The 23402-nt window shown below is 44.9% G+C and overlaps 2 protein-coding genes across 4 annotated transcripts in view; both read right to left on the bottom strand.

Moving 5' to 3' along the window:
* Positions 1-1813, bottom strand: part of Znf112 (zinc finger protein 112) — a 13340-nt gene extending 11527 nt beyond the window's left edge. Inside the window, exon 1 of one of the 2 annotated variants that reach the window (XM_021218841.2) lies at positions 1742-1813. Coding sequence is in view for 1 of the 2 variants with exons in the window: in XM_029531950.1 (XP_029387810.1) it covers positions 1360-1481 (122 nt within the window). In the remaining variant the exon portion in view is untranslated. Of the gene's footprint in view, positions 1-1359; positions 1671-1741 lie in introns of those variants that run through there. The other variant, XM_029531950.1, reaches the window with a different exon arrangement.
* A 4636-nt stretch (positions 1814-6449) lies between these two features.
* Znf180 (zinc finger protein 180) overlaps positions 6450-23402 on the bottom strand; it is a 23127-nt gene continuing 6174 nt past the window's right edge. For both annotated transcript variants that reach the window (XM_021218843.2, XM_029532267.1), the window contains exons 3-5: positions 16030-16104; positions 12103-12223; positions 6450-9285 (exon numbers count right to left, since the gene is read on the bottom strand). In XM_021218843.2, the coding sequence (XP_021074502.1) occupies positions 7562-9285; positions 12103-12223; positions 16030-16104 (1920 nt within the window). In that variant the 3' untranslated portion in view covers positions 6450-7561. The remainder of the gene's footprint in view (positions 9286-12102; positions 12224-16029; positions 16105-23402) is intronic.

The following is a 23402-nucleotide window of genomic DNA, read 5'->3' as shown; positions in this document are numbered from 1 at the left end:
CAGGGTTTCTCTGTATAGCCCTGATTGTCCTGGAACTCACTCTGTAGACCAGGCTGGCCTCGAACTCAGAAATCCACCTGCCTCTGCCTCCCAAGTGCTAGGATTAAAGGCGTGTGCCACCACACCGGCTTCCACTTTTTAAAAAATCTATTTATTTGTGGGTGTGTGCATCTACAGCAATTCTCTTCTTACACCATAAGAGCCCTAAAGATCAAATTCAGAACGTTGGGCTTGGTGGCACGTGCCTTTGCAGGCTGAGCCATTTCAGTATGCCTAATACAAATAAGATTGTAGAAATGATTCTGTAGTGTTATCTGTAAATATGATTGTAGAAATGACTGTAGTGTATAGGATTAAGAAAATAAGTAGACTATAAAGAAATATAATTACCTAAGAACACAGGATATAATGATAATTTTTATATTTTTGGTACAGTCAGTAAATTTTTAACCTATGTTTTAAAAAAACAAATTTAACTTTTTCCTCAAATAGATGTGATAAAATAATGATGGCTCCACATCCAATAAAGCTCTTATAAGAGTTATATTTATTAATTTGGATAGAACCCGTACAGCATTTAGTTTTAAATGTTTATATTTCATACTTATTGCTTATGTCCAAGCATTTCTCTATCCTGTCTAGAATTAATTAAAAAACACATTAGGGTAACTTCATAACTGGATCTGCCAATGAGTAAAGAGAACCACACTCCTCAGAACAGACAGTACGGATTGATGGAAGGATGCTAAAGTCTGTGTTGTTAGTTACTTTTTGTTGCTGTGAAGCAACACCATGAATAAGGCATCTTGTGGAAGAAAGCGTTTATTTTCGCTTTCAGTTCCATAATGGCAGACTTGTCAACAGGAGCAAGAAGCGGAGGGCTCCCTTCTGAAACTCAAGCAGAGCGTGCAAACGCCTTGGACGCTGACCCCGCCCCATAACATATTTCTCCCGCAAGGCCACACCACCCAAACCTCCAGAAACAGCGCGTTCTAAACTGTGGACCTGGCATCCAAAGGCCGGACCCTACGGGGTTATTTCTCATTCAAATGACTGCACCGCTACCACGTTCTCTGATGCCACTTTTTATATAAAGGATTAAGAAGACAAGTTGCGGAGAGAAACCGGACTTCAGCTAACACCTCTCCCCGCCCCGGGAAGGCACGGTGGACATTGCACACAATAGCTGGGAACGATTGTCTCAACAAAAACAAAACAAGCCATTAAGGATTTTGATAAAGGGGACAGGCTGGGTCTAGAGACCCTACAGCAGGAGCTCTGAGACCCTCCGTGGGTCACTAAAGCGTCCAGCTCCTCTGAAATTTGGAAAGCACTGATAGTAAATGTCCCATTTCCTACCGCGCGTCAGCTGTTTTGAGCCTGGCAGGAAACTCTAGATCACTCTTGGATAGGTACCAAGGCGTTGAGGGAAAGCATGGAGGCAGAGATGGAGAGTGAACTCCACTGCTGGGAGACGGCATCTTGACTGGAGCTAGGGAGGCGGCTGGAGGTGCACATCGCCCAGGAGACCCTCCATCCAGGTGACTGACAGCCCCGGGCCAGGTCTGAGTCAGTGTGCGCAGTCGCAGCACACTCGGGCATGCTCTTCCAAAGTAAGGTCCCGTTCTACCTTTCTGAGGCAGATTTCCTTACCCAGGATGCACGCCTGGTGGCTATCACCCAGGGCAACCTGAAAAGGATCGCGCAGACTCGGAAGGGGTCAGTAAAGGGGAGGGCTCACCTTTCTGAAAGGAACGGGACCAGGCCTCGCACACCTGGGGGCGGAAGTGACTCTTCCCGCCTAGGCAGCCAGGACTACACTTCCCAGAATTCCCGAAGGGAGCGGGGAGAACAGTCTCAGGCCGAGGAAATTATTCTTGCATGCTGAGGATTCCAAACTACATTTCCCACATTTCCCAACAGGAATAGGGTGGCCTCTTAGCCTCTTGCGGCGGAAGTTATCCTATTATCCCGGGGATGGAAGAGTATTGAACTACATTTCCCAGAATTCTCAGAGTTCCTTCTTGCCTTCCCAGAGCGGAAGTGCCGTGGAGTAAGGAACCTGGACTGAATTTCAAACTTTGAAAGTCCAGAACAGTGTCCTTAGCGTATCCTAAGCCACAAATCTTGCAACCCCGACGCTTTCCCTGCTTTCTGTGGAAGATTGTGTTAATGGCGCTTTTCTAGAGCGTGTCAGGGACTGCTGGGGTCTACAGTTCCCGGGATCTGCAGGGCATTCCTTACCCCCAGTGGACCTCCCTTCGAGATCATTTGCATAGTCCTGAGTTTAGGGATTCCCCTGATTAAATTCTGCTGATCATCACTATTCACCTTCAGTTCCCCAACCTCCACCCTCTTTGTAAAAACCTTGGAAAAGAAAAGCTTTTCAAACGTGACAGGACAAACTCAACGTAACTCCCTCCCCCCGCCCCCCAGTCCAAGAAGCAAGGAAGCAGGAATGCAGAAAAAGGTAAATCAAGTACAAAGGAACTGAATAATTTTAAATATTTAGTGTATGTGTGCGTGTGTGCACGCGCGTGCTTGGGCACATGTATATGCACCATGTGCATGTAGTGCCCAGGAAACTAGAAGAAGACGTCTGTTTCCCACCTCCCTCCCCCAAAACTTGACTTTACAAATCCTTGTTAACCAACTGACGCGGGTGCCGGGTCCTCTACAAAAGTGGTGTGTGCTTTTAACAGCAGAGTGATCCCGTCAACAACCTAGGTTTGGATTTTCAAAAAGGATTAATGTGTATGAATGTGCATGTATGTGGAAGACAGAGGGCAGCTTGCAAAAGTCAGTTCTCTCTCTCCCATCATGTGGGTCATGGGGATCAAAATCAGATGGTCAGGACTGAGAGCAAAAACACCTTAGCTGCTGAGTCACCTCTCCAGTCCAAAATAAAGCTATTTAGTAAATGATAGAAATTACGCAACCATTTGCTTAATTAGTAATCTGTTTTATAGTATAACCCCTGAGACCCATCAACTACTACCCAGTAACTGTGGTAAGACATATGGGTTATTCATACATTCAACAAGGATAAGTAGCCCAAACCAGATGCACATGGGCACACACACACAGTCACTCAAATCCTCCAAAAAGTCTTTAAACTTTCATCAATTCCACTGCCAAACAACTATTTTTCGGCTTTTACTAAACAGTCTCCTTTGCTCAACCAAACCTTGACATCTTCAGAGGTCTAACTTGTAGCCATTTTGGCTTCATATTAATTTACACCATCATGGTTCCTTCAAGTTTTCAAGTAACCACTGAAATCCATACACGTAAGCAGATGTTGGGGCACACACTTTTAAGCCCAGCACTTACTTGGAAGGCTGAGTCAGGCAGACCTCTGTGAGTTCAAATCCAACCTGGTCTACATGGCGAGTTCCAAACCACCCATGGCTACAGGAAGATTCTAAGTCAAAAAATGACCAAACCCCAAACCAACCTAAGTTCTTTCTAATGCTGGTTTTGTATCTATAAATTAGTGGGGTGGGCAGCAAAGAATCTATTTTTCTCCCAGACTTTAAAGCCTTCAACGAAGTCAAAGTGTGGAGAACCTTTGCTGTTTTCTTATCTGAGTTCAGTATGATCCTGCTTCTGGACACAGCCCAGTCAGAATGTCCCTCACTGCCAGGTATACTAAATTCTGTCAGAGGGCTCCTTAAAGCAGTGGTTCTCAAATTTTCTAATGCTGAGACCCTTTAATACAATCCCTCATGTTCTTTTTCTGGTGACCCCCCAACTGTTGAGGTTCAGTCTGTTGCTATGTATTGTAATACTAAACTCTGTAGCTGAAGGTCTGGTTGCTTATGAATGAGTCTTCATGTTTACCAGCTTTTGTTGTGCAAGCCTTGTTCCCTAACTTAAAACTATTGGTTAAATAGGAATGGCACAGCCAATTACTGGAGAGATTAGACGTAGGTGGATTCTCAGTTACTTGGTTGGAGGTTGCAATGGAGAGAGAAAAAGAGGACAAGGGTGGGAGATGGGGAGTAGGGGTGAGGAGGAAAAGAGATAGGCCATGAGCACATGGCCAGGAGAAACAGCAAGTATTTGTGGTATACCATTGGGGACATAACCAGGCCAGCAGTTAGAAAAGTAGATTGGGGTAAACCATTTTCATTGCTACTTTATAACTTTACTGTTGAGTCATAAATGTGTTTTCCAATAGTCAGAGAGGTAACTCGTCTCCCCTTGGGGGTCACGACTCACAGGTTGAGAACCACTTCTCTAGAGTCCCATTGTACCTTTAGCAGGTAGTACTCTCAGCCGCTTTTCCCTACTTCGGGGAATTCATGTCTAAGTTACAGTGCATGGTTTTCACTAGGTAGACTATGTCTAGCAGAAAACATGTTCATACAAATTAATGTAAAGCCAGACACATTACAGATCAGAACTCTGATTACAAGGTTTTGAAATTGTTTCAAAGGAACTCTTCCCTGGCCCTTCATCTCAATTTTCAGTCTCCTTTAAAGAATGATCTTTCTAGCAGGGTGGTAGTTTTACATGCCTTTAATCCCAGCACTCAGAAGGCAGATCTTGCAGCCAGGTCTACTTAGGCACACTTGCTTTTGCAGAGGATGTGGATTCAATTCCTAGCCCTTACAAGGGGGATCACAATGATCTGTAACACCAGTCCGAAGGTATAGGACACTCTTCTGACTTACATGGGTACCAGGCATATGCGTGATGCAAACATACCTGTGAGCAAAACACTTATATATGTAGGATAAGCACACCTTTAAAAAATTAGGCCAAGTGTGGTAGCTCCGGCCTTTAATCCTAGCAACTGGAAGGCAGAGATAGATAGAGGTAGGTGATCTTCAAGGCTTATTGAGGCCAGCCTGGTAGAGTGAGTTATAGGACAGTCAGGCTATAACATGCTGTAGTATTATGGTTTCTTTGAACACAGAAATATGTGAATATGTTTTAATTTTAATCCCAGGTGTGGGATATGGTGCTACTTCATATTGTCCATAGCAGCGGACAATGATTTGCAGATAGTTTTTGCAGTTGCATGAAATTTGGTATCTGGGGACTTCTCAGAGGGTATACAAATGAACCAATTAGAGAACCAATTCCCATTAAGTTGCCCTATTAACTCCATAGATGTACAACAGCATGTGTACTCCTCCACAATAAATAAAAAGGGAGAGAACCACCTCAAAAGGTAGCTGCAAAGCTTGCCTGAAGAATTTATTCCTGGATTTTTAACTTTTTGTGTGTATGTATGAGTGCTCTGCTTGCATGTAAGTCTGTGTACATGTGTACTTGGCCAAGGTCAACAGAAGAGTGCTATATCCCCTAGAACCGCAGTTATGGTTGTCAGCCACTACATGGGTCCTGGGAACTAAATCCAGCAAGAACAGCAAGTGCTCTTACCCACTGGGCCACCTTCCTAGCCCTCATTCTTACACTTATGGCAGCACCTCGCCAACGCATCACAATCACTCTGAAAACTCTATTTGAGGATACCAGAGGGGACAATACCATGGGAGGGGAGCAGGGAGCGGAACAGCTCTGGGAGCACTCCTTCACACTGCTTTGGGAGTGAAGGAGCCACTTCCTTTGTTGTCCACAGAACCCCAGGCCTGAGATGTTTTCTGCTGTTAGTTCTCCTTGCTAATGAAACACTTTCACTTTCAGGATCTTCTACAGTCTATCCCCAGGGGAGCGACTGGCCCAGGCTGAGCTTAGTGGAAATCACCGAGCCCCACAGGACATCTGGTGGGCCATTCTTTAAAAACTCAAACTAAGTGGGACATCTGTTTATTTTTTGCTTCTGATAAATTTTTATTCCTTGTACCATGTTATAGCACAACATGCATCTCCGAGAGATAACAACATAAACAACAGTATCAATAAATAATTATTATCCCTTTTCAACTTCATAACATAAACATTTTCTCAGGTTCCAGAGAGTCTCTACACCCTTGACATGTGTTTCATTTCAACTGGTCATTTGCCTTAGTTGTAGAAAACTTCACTTGTAACAGAAGTGTACAAAACAGATAACAAACTATCAATCAGGGCAACTATGCAGACTGACACGGTCAGATACCGTGATCCAGTAGAAGATCTAAGATGAGTCACAATACATCCACCAGTCAACTGTTCACGTAAGTCTTTTTGGAAAAGGCCATTGGTTTTAGATTTAGGTTCTCTGAGATTCAGAAATGAGTGCTTTATTCAGGGAAAAGAACCAGCATTTATTATGTGTGTGGGAGCACACATAGGACGAGCTTGATCTATCTTTCTTTCTCTTTCTTTCTTTCTTTCTTTCTTTCTTTCTTTCTTTCTTTCTTTCTTTCTTTCTTTCTTTCTTTCTTTCTTTCTTTCTCTTTCCTTCCTCTCTCTCCTTCCTTCCTTCCTTCCTTCCTTCCTTCCTTCCTTCCTTCCTTCCTTCCTTCCTTCCTTCCTTCCTNTCCTTCCTTCCTTCCTTCCTTCCTTCCTTCCTTCCTTCCTTCCAAGACAGTCTCGCTATGCAGCACAGGCTGACAGACTGGTCTTGAACAGTCCTCTAGATTTAGACTCACTAATGATGGGTTTTTAGCATGGGCTCACCTCCATGCTGGTCCAAGCTTGACCCTGCTTGTGGATTTCCTGACACATGAAGCTCATGGCCAGTATCCACAGGAATACTATAGGGAACTTTGAGGGCAAGGGAGTCCATTCCTTGGCTCAGAATAAGCTTAGTTTAGAGGACTAGTGCCCTGACAACTCAATGGCCACCTGTCACTCTGCGGCAGTGGCTTCTATGTTGTCTCCTGATGACACAGAATGACTAGTGAGGACAGCAGAAGAGCAAGCAAAGCTTTGAGATAGAAAAGCAGCTCTTTCAAGAGCAGTAGGGTACTCTAAGTGAGCTTATGTTTGGCTATGACTGGAACCTGACTGGTTAAGCCTGGATACATGAGGGATTAAGTGGCTCGTCTGCCTGCAGTGAGTAGGTAAGAGGACTCTGATGGGAGATGAGGTGAGAGGTCGTGGCTCAGCCACCTAGTAGCATGAAGGAAAAGAGCCAGAAGCAGGAGAGCAAAGCTGATGGCCAGCAGTTACTTTCCTAAGTAAGGGCATTTTAGAACACATACCTCCTGAACTAAATTTACAGAGTGTCAGCTTTGCAACAGAGAAGCTGTGCTCTCAAAGACCAGGCCAGAACTCAAACTAGAGGGCTTCTGCACTAAACTTGCAGTATTTGATCTAACATTCACATTTGCTAAGTCTAGCTTCTGCCTTCTCTGTACAGAGTGCTTTGGGAAACAACTTCTGCCAGTCAGAAGTGGCCTTCTGAGATTGGCTTAGGGATGATGCCTGCACAGTCATTCAAGAACACACCCCTGCCCGTGTGTAACGGTCTTTCTTCTCCAGGGACCTCTTATCCACATCTGCTGAACCGAAGGCCTTACTCCTTTCTATCGACACCGGGGTAAGGAAAGGGTCTATGTGCATTTCTCACACTGTCACTTCCTGCCAAATGCATTCCTTCACACATAACTTGAGAGGATTAGACTGTCAGGAGTCAACATCAGCTCTGACTCTCAACTGGTCAGGACTTACAGGCCTCCTCACTGTGAGTAGCCTGGTGCCGACTGCGTTTAGAACTGCTAATAAAGGCTTTCCCACATTGGCTGCACTTGTAGGGCTTTTCCCCAGTGTGAGTTCGCTGGTGGACAATAAGCCGGGCACTTAGGCTGAATGTCTTCCCACACTGATTACACTCGTAGGGCTTCTCTCCAGTGTGAGTCCTTTGATGCTGAGTAAAGCAGGAGCTCTGCCTGAACGTCTTCCCACACTGGCTGCACTCATAGGGCTTTTCCCCAGTGTGTGTCCTCTGATGAACGACAAGAACGTAGCTCTGACTGAAGGATTTCCCACACTGCTTGCACTGATACGGCTTCTCTCCAGTGTGAGTTCTCTGATGCATGACAAGGTGTGAGCTCCGATTGAACGATTTCCCACATTCGTTACACTCGTAAGGTTTCTCTCCTGTGTGGGTTCTTTGATGAGATACCAGCTGGGAGCTCCAGCTGAATGATTTCCCACAGTAATTACACTCAAAGGGCTTCTCTCCTGTGTGAGTTCTCTGATGTGCAACAAGCTTATAGCTTTGACTGAAGGACTTGCCACAGTGACTGCACTCATAAGGTTTTTCTCCAGAATGAATTTTCTGGTGTGCGATGAGCTTGTAACTCTGGATGAACGACTTCCCACACTGGGTGCATTCGTATGGCTTTTCTCCTGTGTGGGTTCTTTGATGCGCAATGAGTTTGTAGCTCTGGCGGAACGACTTCCCACACTGGGTGCACTCATAAGGCCTCTCACCAGTGTGAGTTCTTTGATGTACCACAAGGACATATCTCTGGGTAAAGGACTTCCCACAGAGATTGCACCTGTATGGTTTCTCTCCAGTATGAATCCTCTGATGAGAAACAACGTGTGAGCTCCGGGTGAAGAACTTCCCACACAGGTTGCATTTGTAGGGTTTTTCCCCCGTATGGGTTCTTTGGTGTGCAATGAGATGTGAGCTCCAGCTGAAGGACTTGCCACAGTACTTACATTCAAAGCGCTTCTCCTCAGAGTAGTTTCTCAGGTTTTGAGGAAGAGACGGACTTGGGACGGTTTTACTACATTTATACTGGCCCTCTTTAACAAGAAGTTTCTGTTGCTCATTGAGGAGGATGTTATGGTTTAAAACTTGCCAGCGCCCTTTAAAGCCAAAGGTTTTACCTTCCAAACCAACTTTTTCATTTAGATTTAGGGGCGCACCTCGGCCAAAAGTTTGAACACGACCATTAAATTCATAGGCTTTATCTCCTTGAGGGGTGCTTATAAACTGAGAGGGATGGATGCTCCGAGGAACTTTCCCAGATTTGTCATCTTCAAGGAGATTCGAGTTATCACTGATCTTTTGGTGACTGTTTGCAGCGACATCACCATGTAACTTTTTAACATGTGATACCTGTTTATGAAAATGGTTTCTGAGGGGTATCATGGGGAATGAAGGCTGGCTGGTATTCAGGCAACTCCTGTCAAGGTCATGACCTCTATAGACAATATCAGGAGAACCAGCGCTACCCTGGGTAAAGGCCACCTCCTCTTGCTTGTTTGGTTGTTTCTCTAACTGCTCCTTACAGTCTCGGACTTCTTCACATGATGACAGCCAAGGATCATCTCTTGCCAATCCCTCTAGCTTCAATGCATGGGATGGTTCTTCATTGAAGACTGTCTGCTTTGAGGTTGTTTCTTCTGTTCCATGTACAGCTGGCAAGTCTGGAAAACAGTACAGCAAGATATCCGTATTAGTCACTTATCATACCATGACCAAATGCCCAACAGTAACAAGTCTACAGAAGGAAGACTGGCTTCGGTGTATAGCTTAGAAGGTTCAGACTAGAATTACTTAGCCCCAGGGGCTTGTGCAGAACAACATGTCAAGCAGAGTGAGTGGAAAGGGTTCAATCTGTGATAGCTAGCAATCAGAGAATGATCAGAGCACAGATATAACCTCAGGCACACCGATGAAATGGCCCCTTTCTTCAAACCAAACTCTACATTCTTGTTTCTAGAACTTTCCAAAATAGTGCCACCTGCTAGAGATCATGCATTTAACACATGAGCCCGTGGAATGTACTCCATAGCCAAACCACAACAACGTCCTGAACGTTCCAGCCCCCCCCCCCCCCAAATTAGAGCTAGATCGTGGGATAAAGCTTACAAGAAACTAGAGAAAAATGTTTGACTTATGTATCTCTAACCTGGGATGAGAAATGAAAGGAGAGAGGGCAGAGTTCAGAAGTGCCACATCCCTGGCCAGGTGGCAGAGGCAGAAGGATCACTGAGTTTAAGGCCAGCCTGGTCTACAGAGTGAGTTCCAGGACAGCCAGGGCTACACAGAGAAACCCTGTCTTAAGAAAGAAAAAGAAAACAAAGAAGCAAAGTGCCACAGCCCAAAGGTACAACAGAATCTTCCACTCGAACTATCTGCATCTTAATTTTATCCAAATAAGCAAGACTTTAAATGTCTTACTTACATGTCTCAAGATAAAAATCACTATGCAGGGGCGGGAGAGATGACTCAGTGGTTAAGAGCACTGGCTGCTCTTTCAAAGGACACACACTAAGGAGCTCATACCTGTCTGTAATTCCAATTTTAAGTGACATGACATCCTCTTTTGCCTGGTGGCATCTGCTTGTTCATAGTGCACATACTCAGGCCCATACATATACCCATAAAGTAAAAATAATCTTTATGCAGAACCTATAGAACCTCAAGCAAATTTAAAAATTTAAAATCAATAGGAATAAAACAAAAAGTTCTAAAAATGAAAAGAGACCCAATAGAGGAAATAAAGAACCTTTGAATCTGTGTTAGTGCTAGACACATGTGCACTGAAATGCTAGGAGCTACATTTCTTAGAAACTTCTGGAGGCATGAAACTGACTAGCACAGAGTGCATCAACAAGTCATCAACACAGTAATATCTGTGAACACAGAAACTTAATGTTATCCCAGTTCTCCAAACCAATGATGTGCCATGGACTCAGGATTCCTCTATAGAGATTAGAGGTATGTACACAACCTGCTTCCAAGTAACTGTTAGGTAATGCTTAAAGAGCCCATGTAGGAAAAGTGATTATCCACATAGTCTGTAAGACGGGGGCAGCCGCAACTACCGATGGGGTTTACAAACAGATCTTATGCACATGAATGACCCCATGTGTGTGGTTCTCAACTGGTGTAACTGAGCTACTCACTCTGGGTACAGGGCAACACTGAACCATGATGCATGAGGGTTCTCATGGCTTCCAAAACACCTACATCTGTAATGAGGGGTAATGAAACAGTGAAACTACAGCCACAGTGGGGTTGGTGGGTGCTGGTGTGAGCTAACGAAGATAAAGCACAGAGAGGTCAATGGTGCTGGTAGTCAGCTGTCACATTCTGGTAAAACAGAGAGGTGGGGAGAGGACCAGACTCTCACTGAGAGTTCAGTCACTGCCCCACCTATACATGTCTTGAAGAGGTGTTAAATTAAAGTGAGAAGGCTTAGTGGGGCCTGGGCTTCTGTAAGTTTTCTCCAAGTGTGTGAAGATATAGTTGCCTTCAGGTCACCTCTGTTCCTACAGTAATCTAGTAAACTTACTCGTTTACCAAGCTGGACTTGGATCTAAGTGTCTGTTGGCATACCGTTGAGGGGAATAGACTTTTCTGTACACCTCCCTGGGAAAAGTCACATGAAAACTGGACAAATGCACTGAAAAAGTGTTTATAGCCTTTGTCTTGCTTTAGTAAGGGAACTGTGTGGTTTGGAAAGCTGTTGGAAGGAGAGAATGGACTTTGGATATTTATGCTGGAGACAGAAGAAAATTCACTCAGTTTGATCTCAGGCTTTGGCTGTTAGGATCTGTGAAGACTGAACAACCTCAAACCCAATAAATTACATTTTATATAAATTTGCATTCCCAGGGTGGGGCAGAGTCACCTGTGCTAAAAATTCTCCAAGGCTGCAGAACAGACTGCAAGGGCATAGGAATGCCTGGTCTGTCAGTGCTCTGCAATCTCCAAGTACCACATTGTGCCTGCCTCCAACACCGTGTCCCCAGGCCTTCCAATGCAGCCAGGCTGCTAAGTTTCCCCATGCTCCTCACTCAGGCCTTGGGGGTCTCCCAGCCTTTCCAGTGTTACCAGCAATCCCTCAACACTTCTAGTAAACACCTGCAGGAATTCGGTGAGGGTAGCTGGGAGGGCACTGTGAACTACAGAACAACCTCCCCCCCACCCCCCAACATTTCTAAGGGCTACAGAAAGGATTGGCACGCAGCAGTGCCAGGTCTAAGTCTGTTCTGAGAATACCAGAATAAATTCTCTGGGCAGCATCTCCAAGACCAGGGAGGAAGACTCCCAGGGTGCATGGCCAGGGAGCAGGTGCTGCAGGTTGACCTTTGACCTTCCTTCTCCTGTGTGTTATGGTTCCTGAGCACACAAAACAAAGGTAAAAAAGTAAATCTGGCTGCTGAGTCCCACAACTGAACAGGAAAGAGAAGCATCGGTAGACAGTCTTTTGTTTAGAGCGGCTCAGTACTCACGCCACAGGTCCCTGTGGCCTTCCAGGGTCGCAGTTCTCTCTGGGGTTCTCTGGGCATTGTTCCACGTGCTCTGTCCCTCTTCTGTAAGGTCCACAGTCACAATCTTGAAGTCTGTGCTTTCCTAGAACAGCACACACATTCCTGCTTAGCGGGGCATTGGTAGTTTTCCATCAGTGCCCCTGGACTCTAACCATGGCGCAGTTACATTAGACTATGTGCATCCAAAGCATCTTAACCATGTCAAAGGCACTGCTGCGCTTCCGATGCCGGGCCTGCCTTTAACCCTTAGAGAGGAACATCAAACAAGAAGTATATAGAGTCTCTTCATCTTATTTACTTCCTTATTGTAGACTGAACCCAAACCCTCACACATGCTAGGCAAGGGCTCTACCACTGAGCCACGTTACCAGCCTTTAAAAAAAAGTTATTGAGGGGCTGCTGGAGAGATGGCTTAACTGTCAAGATCACTTGTTGCTGTTGCAGAGAATCAGGGTTCAATTCCCAGAACACATATGGTACTTCACAAAACCTGTAACTCCAGCTTCAGAGGATCCAACATCCTCTTCTGACGTCTACAGGTAAGAGGCACACGTGTGCTGTACACACATGAAGACAAAACACTCCTCCTATACATGAAATAATATAAATAATTTTAGTTATTATTTTATGTGAGAGGATGTTTTGCCTGCATTCATTTATCTGTACCATGTGTGCGCAGCAGAGGCTGGAAGAGGATATCAGATCCTCTGGGATTGGTGTTAAGGACTCTAGTGAGCTGCCATGCTAGCAGTTGAACCCAGGCTCTCCAGAAGAGCAGCTGTGCTCTGAATCACTGGGCCATCTCTGCAGCCCCTTGATTTTTATCATTTGTTACCATCATGTGTCTGTGCGATAGAGTGGGAGCCTGCATGTGCCACCGAGGTATGGTGAGGCCAGAGGAACAGGCCCAGGCGCTGACTCTTGCCTGCCCTCCTGTGGAGGCAGAGCTTGCTTGTTCCTGCCATGGTGCCTACTCCAGGCTACAGTAGGTAACTGGACAGCTTCCTGGAACATTCCCTGGCCACTTGGTTACTGGGGCTGGTGAGATGGGTCAGAGGAGAAAGGTACTCGCCATTAAGTCTGACAACTTTGGGGCTTGCAGGAGGAGGAAAGAAATGACTCCAGGGAGTTTTCATCTCAGTCAAGGAGTCTAACCTCCACAAATATGCTGTGGCCAGAGTTTGTACACACACACACACACACACACACACACACACACACACACACGAACTGACTCACATGCAGAAACAAATAAAAACAGATTATCAACTGTATATAACAATTTCTTGTTCAAGACTCAGCATATGTGTAATGACCCTAGTTCCAACATACACCTGTTTTCCTTGGTAATTCAGTGCAGAGTTCATACAGGTCTCATGAGTTGTGAGGCAAGCACTCCACACAACCACACCCAAGCCCCCAGCACATGCCCCTTTTTTGTTTGTTTGAGACGAGTTCTCACAAACCTCAGGTTGGCTTCAAACTCATGATGTAGCTGAGGCTGCCACATGCTCTCACACCTGGTTACATGCAGTGCTGGGGACTAGCCCGAGCTCTTCCAGACATGCTAGGGAAGTAGTTTACCAAATGGCCAAACCAGGCCCCATACACGCTCCCTGTGGGTAAGAAAGGCCAACTCTCAGAGGCTGGGGAGACTGGTCAGTGGGTTAAGTAGTTGCCACACAAATGTGAGGACCAGCATTCAAACCCCAGCAGCTACATAAAAGCCAGGTAGACATGATGGCCTATAATTTACCTCTTAGAGCATCTCTAGGGCAGGATGGCTACCTAAACTAGTTAAAATCAGCAAGATCCAGTTTAGCAAGCAACCTTTCCTCAATAAATAAGGTGGAAATGGTGGTGAAAGATACCTCATGTAAACCTCTGGTCCTCGAATGAATGTGCATGCAGACAGACAGACAGACAGACAGACACGTGTGCGCGCGCGCGCACACACACACACACACACACACACACACACACACACACACACACACACACAAAGTCTCTTTGCCTTGTAACCCTGAGTACTCCATTAAGCTATATCTACTGCTGCCCACTGAGGTCTGCATTTCATCTTCTGCCTCAGACATTAGCAAAGTCTAGCTGTCAGGTAAATCTGGCCCAATGCTTGGCTTTCTAGGTACATGTTAATTATAATTTAGCACTCCCAGTGCTTACTGTATTAGGTGACTGATCTATTTCTATATAGCAGCAGAGTATAACTAGGAAGGAGACTGTATAAACCACAAACCCAAAATGCTTACTCTCTGACCATTGACATAAAAACAAAAACATTATAGAAACATTACTGTTCTGTTTGGATTTGGAGAATAAGGAGGATATCCCTAAGTAAAATTCACTAGTACAAGGTACAAAGGAAACTTCTTCAAGATAGATAAAGAAGGGATCGGAATATGTCTCTCTACTCAGTGGTAGAGCCTCTCTACCTAGAGTACCCCAATGAGGGGCTGGGGTGTGGCTCAGTGGTAGAGCCCCTGCCTAGAACCCCTCAGTGAGGGGCTCGGGTGTGGCTCAGTGGTAGAGCCCCTGCCTAGAATCCCCCAGTGAGGGGCTGGGGTGTGGCTCAGTGGTAGAGCACTCATCTTGCACCCAAGCCTCCTATATCTACTCCCCGGCAACAATAGTTATAATAAATGAAGATGTCAACATTACTCATGGACTGACTGCTTTAAATAGGACAGAAGCTCTAACAAGCCTACTGGATGGGGATTTTGATCCATAAGGAAGTACTGATGGTGACCCCTCCTGTCACCCAAAACAGTAAATGCCAAGCAATTGAATGTCTTTGCTACCAAAAGCTCTACACTGACCAGACATTTGGGGACCAGGCTTTTGGAAGCTGTGGCCCATAAGTAGGACACAGGAGCTGAATCACAGGAAACTGCATGGACATGCTGCCATCTGGGCATTCTTCTTAGGCCCAACTTCACCAGAATCTCAACGGTCTTTTAGTAACTGGCTGAAAACAGGACTCAGAAATGCAAGCTACTAACTGCCAGCTGGGCTGAACACTGGTCTTGAAGAGTCTTTAAATCTCTAAATCCATGCTTTGTTATAATAACTATTCACCCCTGCTGTCTTATAAATGCTTAGATATCAAGTAAGGGCCCACAGGTTGGTTTAGCAGATAAAGATGCTGCCAGCTTGCTGAGATGACAAATGCCTTCATTTTAGCACTCAGTAAATAGTGAGTTTGAGGTCCTGGTCAGCCAGGGATATAAAGAGACCATATCTATTTTTAAAAAGAATGGGGGTTAGAAAGATGGCTCAGTGGTTCACCCAGAGGACCCAGGTTCAATTCCTAGTACCCATGTGGCAGCTCACAACTGTCTGTAACTCCAGCTTCAGGAGATCCCACACCCTCACACAGATATACATGCAGGAGAAATACCCATGAAACAGAAAATAAACAGAAATCATTTATTTATAAAAAGATACTTACTACAAAGCTTTATACCCTGAATTTGTTCCCTGAACTCTACATGGTGAAAAGTGAAAGCTGACTCTTATTTAAAGTTGTCCGCAGGCACTGAGAGTTCTACATCTTTATGCAAAAGAAACCAGGAGCAGACTGTCTTCCAAGTGGCTAGGAGGGGGGTGTCAAAGCCACAGTGAAGCACTTCCTCCAACAAAGCCACACCTACTCCAACAAGGCCACACCCCTAATAGTGCCACTCCCTGGGACAAGCGTATTCAAACCACCACCTGTGGGTTTGCACTAACATACCACAAACACTTCACCCATTTCTGCCCCACCCACCACTCTCGCTTCCATCCCCTCTAGTTCCCTTCAGTGTGCTTCCACCACTCACCACCATGCACATGTATGTCTTCCAGGTGAAGGATGGGCCTTGTCCAACTCACCTGAGGCATGATGTCCAGTGACCCAGCATCTTCTCCCTCCACTTCAATGATCATCTCTTGGGGTAGAACAAAGTTCTGAGAAACACATGAGACAAAAGGAACCCATAAAAGAACAAAGCCAAGACGGGAACCCCCATGGTGGGTAGGTAGGATCTGACCTGCTCTAACACATCTAACGGTCAGTCTCAGCTCTCTTCCACATAACCTCAAAATAATCTGTGGAGAGAGACAGGGCCTTCCAAGGAATTAGGCCTCACACACAGCACGAGACTACTGTGAGCGCTTCAGCATGGCCCTACTTGTCAGCTGAAGGTGGCCAAGTGAAGCCAGGATACACATGGAACAGAAGAACTCACCTGGCCTGGCTTGTCCACTGGGCTCTGCCTAAACTCCTGCACCACTAAGCGATAAGCAAGCAACTCAGTTCTAGCATGACAGAAGCAATTCAGAGTGACTAACAAATTAAATTCACAATTAAGTCAGATATGGTGGCATATGACTGTCACCATAGCACTTGGGAGGCAGGAGAACCATGAAGTTCAAGGGTATACTCAGCAACCCAGCTTCTCATAGGCCAGCCTCTATCGGAGAGCTCCTACTGGACAGTCATGAGGACTAGGGCTTGGACCCAGCACCCACATTGCCACCCAGGCTGTCCTGTCAATGTCTACAACCTGCTCTGAGCTGCGCAGAGGCAGGAGACTCGTTGGGCCTTCTGCCTCCCAATCTAGCCCCAGGTTTAGGGACAGCACCTGTTTCAAAGGACACCTGTTGGAGGTACACACACCTGCACACATAAACTCAGGCACAACACACACACACACACACACACACACACACACACACACACACACACACACACACACACACACAAATGATCCTTTTAAACAGCACAAACAGTAAAGAAACTAGAGATGTATAAACAGCTGGGGCTGGACAGGGGGCTCAGCAGTCAGAGGACTGGCAGCTGAGAGTCTAGGCATGGCTATTATGGGGTTAACCAACTGCTTTGCATTGGAGCTAAGGCCCACTCTCAAGGGAAAATGCATGCCTGGTACTGTGTATGTGGCTAAAAGCCTGTGGCTGTGGCCCACATGCCCTAGGTGAACCTATCGCTATTATTTTTGTTGAATGGGCACTGTAAAAACTACCCTCTCAGTCTTTATCTCTATGCTGTAGATTAGCACAGCTCTCAGACATCAACAAAGGTTTTTAGTTGTCTTTTGCTTCTTGTGTGCGTGTGTGGTGACACAGAAACCCACAACTGATCAATGTATACAGAATAGGTCTGTGGAATGCTCAGCCACAAATCAGGCTTATCTGTAACAGCCCCTACTGCCCCATCTCAGGGACCATTGATGAGTGACTGTAAGACACTAGAGAGATGGCTCAGAGGTTAAGAGCACTGACTACTCTTCTAGAGGTCCTGAGTTCAATTCTCAGCAACCACATGGTGGCTCACAACCATCTGTAATGGGATCCAATGCCGCCTTCTGGTGTATCTGAAGACAACTACAGTGTATTCATATAAATAAAATAAATCTTCAAAGCAAGCAAGCAAACAAACAAACAAATCAGCCAGCTCCTGCCTGGGTTTCAGGGACTGAAAAGACTGTAAGAGCCACAGGTCAATGAGAACAGAAACGAAGACTGTCTTCTGGCGAAGACAAACTTTGCACTCAGGATAACATCAAGCCACCCAACATTCTAGCCTGGCTGGCTGGCTGGCTGGCTGGCTGGCTGGCTGGCTGGCTGGCTGGCTGTTGAACAGGGCATAGCTCATGAGCCACTTCTACCTGAGGAACTACTGACAAACTGACAACGGGCAAACTCTAGGGGAGGGAAACTTAGTTTTCTTTGAAGATGTAGCTTACAGTAGGTTCCCAATAGTGCAGCGGATGCTGTGATAGTGGAAGGAGTTAAGGGAACAGTGGGAGGTGAGAATGGCCAAAATGTGTTATGTGTGTGTGTAAAGCACTCAAAGAATAAAAACATTGGGGGAGCCTTATGGTTTCCAGGCCTAGAGCAGATCCTGTGCCACAGAGTTACATAAACAAATACCACTAGGAGAGAGCTGGTCTCCCAGAAGTGCCCACACACCTGCGAGCACAAGTAAGACCACTACTTCTCTTCAAACTCCTGGTCAAGAGGGACCCTCCCAGAGCCATCAGGATACAGGAATCAAGGAACAGCCAAGGACAGGATCCTTTGTGTCTCTGTCTGAACCCCAGAGATCACCCTGTACCACAGCTCTCCATACCCAAATTCCTCCCAGAGAGAACTGGTCTCCCAGGTGTACTGACACACAGACTTGCAGGACAGACAAGTCACAATCAGAGACTGCAAGACCAGCAAATTCCAGAGATAACCAGATGGCGAAAGGCAAGTGCAAGAACATAAGCAATAGAAACCAAGGCTACTTGGCATCATCAGGACCCAGCTCTCCCACCACAATTCCTGGTTACCCCAACACACCTGAAAAGCAAGACGATTTAAAATCATATATCATGATGATAAAGGAATTTAAGAAGGACATAAATAACTCCCTTAAAGAAATACAAGAGAACACAGGTTGAAGACCTAAAGGAGGAAACACAAAATTTTCTTAAAGAATTACAGGAAAACATAACCAAACAGGTGAAGTAACTGAACAAAACTATCCAGGATCTAAAAATGATAATAGAAACAATAAAGAAATCACAAAAGGAGACAACCGTAGAGATAGAAAGCCTAGAAAGAGCCCGGGAGTCATAGATGCAAGCATCACCGAGAGAACAGAGGAGATGGAAGAGAGAATCTCAGGGGCAGAAGATACCACAGAAAACACTGACACAACAGTCAGAGAAAACGCAAAATGTAAAAAGATCCTAACTCAAACCATCCAGGAAATCCAGGACACAATGAGAAGACCAAACCTAAGGATAACAGGTAGAGAAGAGAGTGAAGATTCCCAAATTAAAGGGCTAGTAAATATCTTCAACAAAATTATAGAAGAAAACTTCCCTAACCTAAAGAAAGAGATGCCCATGAACATACAAGAAGCCTTCAGAACTACAAATAGACTGGACCAGAAAAGAAATTCCTCCCGATACATAATAATCAGAACAACAAATGTACTACATAAAGATAGAATATTAAAAGCAGCAAGGGAAAAGGGCCAAGTAACATATAAAGGCAGACCTATCAGAATCACACCAGACTTCTCACCAGAGACTATAAAAGCCAGAAGATCCTGGGCAGATGTCATACAGACCCTAAGAGAACACAAATGCCAGCCCAGACTACTATACCCAGCAAAACTCTCAATTACCAAAGATGGAAAAACCAAGATATTCCATGACAAAATCAAATTTACACATTATCATTCCACAAATCCAGCCTTACAAAGTAGAAACAAAAAGAACTATACAAAGAATCAACCAAACCAGAAGCCGGTTCTTTGAGAAAATCAACAAGATAGATAAACTCTTAGCAAGACTCACTAGAGGGCAGAGGGACAGTATCCTAATTAACAAAATTAGAAATGAAAAAGGATACATAAAACTGGAAAACCTAGATGAAATGGACAATTTCCTAGACAGATACCAGGTATCAAAGTTAAATCAGGATTAGATTAAAGATCTAAATAGTCCCATATCCCCTAAAGTAATAGAAGCTGTCATTAATAGTCTCCCAACCAAAAAAAACCCACGACCAGATGGGTTTAGTACAGAGTTCTATCAGACCTTCAAAGAAGACCTAATTCCAACTCTCCTCAAACTATTCCACAAAATACAAACAGAAGGTACTCTACCCAATTCATTCTATGAAGCCACAATTACTCTGATACCTAAACCACACAAAGATCCAACAAAGAAAGAGAACTTCAGACCAATTTCCCTTATGAATATCGATGCAAATATAATCAATAAAATCCTCGCAAACCTAATCCACTGCTTGTGGACGTTGTACATCGTGGTGCGGAGCCTAGTGCGCACCACGATGTACAACGTCCACAAGCAGTGCCCATTGAACTGATCCATTCTTATCACCCTGTACAAAGCTCAAGTCCAAGTGGATCAAAGAACTCCACATAACACCAGAGACACTGAAACTAATAGAAAAGAAAGTGGGGAAAAGCCTCGAAGAAATGGGCACAGCTGCTTGTGGACGTTGTACATCGTGGTGCGGAGCCTAGTGCGCACCACGATGTACAACGTCCACAAGCAGGGGTTTCTCTGTGTAGCCCTGCCTATCCTGGAACTCACTCTAAACCAGGCTGGCCTCGAAATCTGCCTGCCTCTGCCTCCCAAGTGCTGGGATTAAAGGCATGCGCCACCATGCCCATTGAACTGATCCATTCTTATCACCCTGTACAAAGCTCAAGTCCAAGTGGATCAAAGAACTCCACATAACACCAGAGACACTGAAACTAATAGAAAAGAAATTGGAGCCTCAAACACATGGGCACAGGGGAAAATTTCCTGAACTGCACACCAATAGCTTACACTTTAAGATCAAGAACTGAAAAATGGGACCTCATAAATTACAAAGCTTCTGTAAGGCAAAAGGTAATGTCAAGAGGACAAAATGGCAGCCAGCAGATTAGGAAAAGTTCTTTACCAATCCCACATCTGATAGAAGGCTAATATCCAATATATACAAAGAACTCAAGAAGTTAGACTCCAGAGAACAAATAACCCTATTTAAAAAATGGGGTACAAAGCTAAACAAAGAATTCCCAACTGAGAAATATTGAATTGCTGAGAAGCACTTTAAGAAATATTTAACATCCTTAGTCATCAGAGAAATGCAAATCATTTGAGAATCCACCTCACATCAATCAGAATGTTAAGGTAGAAAACTCAGGTTACAGCAGATGCTGTTGAGGATGTGGAGAAAGAGGAACACTCCTTCATTGCCGGTGGGATTGCAAGCTGGTACAACCACTCTGGAAATCAGTTTAGTGGTTCCTCAGAAAACTGGACATAGTATTACCGGAAGACCCAGCTATACCACTCCTGGGCATATACCCACAAGAGGTGCCAACATGTAATAAGGACACAAGCTTCACTATATTCATTGCAGCCTCAAGTCCCTCAACAGAGGAAGAGATACAGAAAATGTGGTTCATTTACACAATGGAATACTACTCAGCTATTAAAAACAATGAATTCATGAAATTCTTAGGCAAATGGATGGAACTAGAAGATATCATCCTGAGTGAGGTAACCCAATCACAAAAGGTCATACATGGTACACACTCAGTGATGAGTGGATATGAGTATGGATACTTTGATCTTTCTTAGAATGGGGAACCCATGATAGTAGATACAGAGATAAAGTGGGGAGCAGAGACTAATGGAAATGTCATACAGAGACTGCCCCACCTGGGGATCCATCCCATATACAATCACCAAACCCTATTGTGAATGCCAACAAATGCTTGCTGACAGAAGCCTGATATAGCTGTCCCCTGAGAGGTTCTGTCAGTGCCTGACAAATACAGAGGTGGATGCTCTCAGCCGCCCATTGGCCTGAGCACTAGGTCCCCAATGGAGGAGCTAGAGAAAGGACCAAAGGAACTGATGGAGCTTGTAACCCCATAGGAGGAACAACAATATGAACCAACCTGTATCCCCCAGAGCTCCCAGGGACTAAACCACCAACCAAAGAGTATACATTGAGGGACCCATGGCTCCAGATGCTTATGTACCAGTGGATGGCCTTGTTGGACATCAACGGGAGGAAAGGCCCTTGGTCCTGAGAAGGCTCTATGCCCCAGTGTAGGGGAATGCTAGGACAGGGAAGTGGGAGCGGGTGGGTTGGCAAGCAGGGGAAGGGGAGATGGGATAGGGAGTTTTCAGAGGCAAAACCAGGAAAGGGGATAACTTTTGAAATGCAAATAAATAAAAATAAAGTAAGGAGAAAAAGAATAAAAACATTGTACTAAGAATAGAAGCATACAGGATTTCAACATACACATAGGAAACAGACTCAACAGGAGAGGGCAAGGAACTTGAAGGTGATGTAGGTGTGGAGAAAGGAGGAAAAGCTGAGGTAGGCAACAGATTAGAGACAGCTCATCTGCGAATCTAGTCACCACTAGAACCTTTTGTATTTAAGATTTTTAGACTTATATCTGTAGAAAATTTTTTTTCTTGCCATAATGTCCAGAAGGCATTTGAAAGTGTTACTGGATTGTTTAAAAAAATAAGTGGCTTAGGAATTAGAGCTTAGCTTCTTGTAAGCTGATTGGTCAAAGTCTATGGAGATCTTAGTGACCAGCTAGAATATAGTCGGATTCAAAAGTTCTGCTTATTGTGGTAACATTGTTACCAGGCAAAAGATTGCCATACTGAGGATAACTCACATTATAATGTCTTAGACACGGTTTCAAAGCATTGCAGAATGAAATTACCTAAAGGATTTAATATGAATTTTATATAATTTCAACTGAGGTCTTTAAATTGTGATGTGGATGGGCCTGGTGCTGTATTTTGATGCAAATTCTGCTCTCCCGGGAGAGGCTTCGGACAAGGAATGAGTCATGTACTCAGGTGACTTCTTGTGATCAAATTCCCTAATGAGTAAAGGAGCCAATCACTGGGCGAGTAGGAGGGACTTCTGGGTTGGAGAGGGGAAGAGAGAAGGAGGCATGAGAGAGGGTCCTTTTGGAAGGGGATAGTGTGAGGACAAGATGTAGCTACTAGTGTCTCCTGTTGGATTTACCACTGGAGAATTTAGATGTAATACAGCTGACAAGATTAGAATTCTAGCTGTTACACCCAGAGACTGAGTTACCATTGTTTCTGAACTACGTTTGTGTGGTGTTTCTCTTCTCGCGGGGACTCGACTGGGTTCCAGAGAGAAATGTAAAGCAGCCAAGCGTGGGTTTGCCTCATGTGCCCACAAAGGCCCTGGGGGTATTGAAGCATGGGGCTGGCATGGTAGTGACCCGTCAGTGGGAACTTAGCGAGCTGGGTAGAGAGATTTTGGAGCTCTGTTTTTGGAGATAAAAACAGGTCGGGCCATTGCCAGCCAGTGCATGGCCAGTCAGGCCGCTGGGGCAGAGAGTTGCCGGCACAAGGGTGGGCAGGTGGTTCTTTTTTAATATTTCCTACAACAAAATTGGATGGCACATTTAACTCTAAATGAAATATTGGGTTTCTGTACTCTCCTCAGAATTGGGAAGCACAAAAACCCATCCTTTTCTGGGCTAGAAGTCGTGGGTCACATCTAATCCCAATACTTAGAGACAGGAGCATACCTAGTTGAAGGAAGGTCATCTTTAGCTATAGAGTGAGTTCCAGGACAGCCCTCAACACATGAGAGCCTGTCCTTCATTAAAATGTTTTCGTTTTTTTTTTTTTTTTTTTTTTTTTTTTTTTAAG

This window comes from Mus pahari, chromosome 19 (assembly GCF_900095145.1).
Source record: "Mus pahari chromosome 19, PAHARI_EIJ_v1.1, whole genome shotgun sequence".
In the NCBI taxonomy this organism is placed as follows: Eukaryota; Metazoa; Chordata; class Mammalia; order Rodentia; family Muridae; genus Mus; species Mus pahari.
This window is presented reverse-complemented; position numbering and strand designations above follow the sequence as displayed.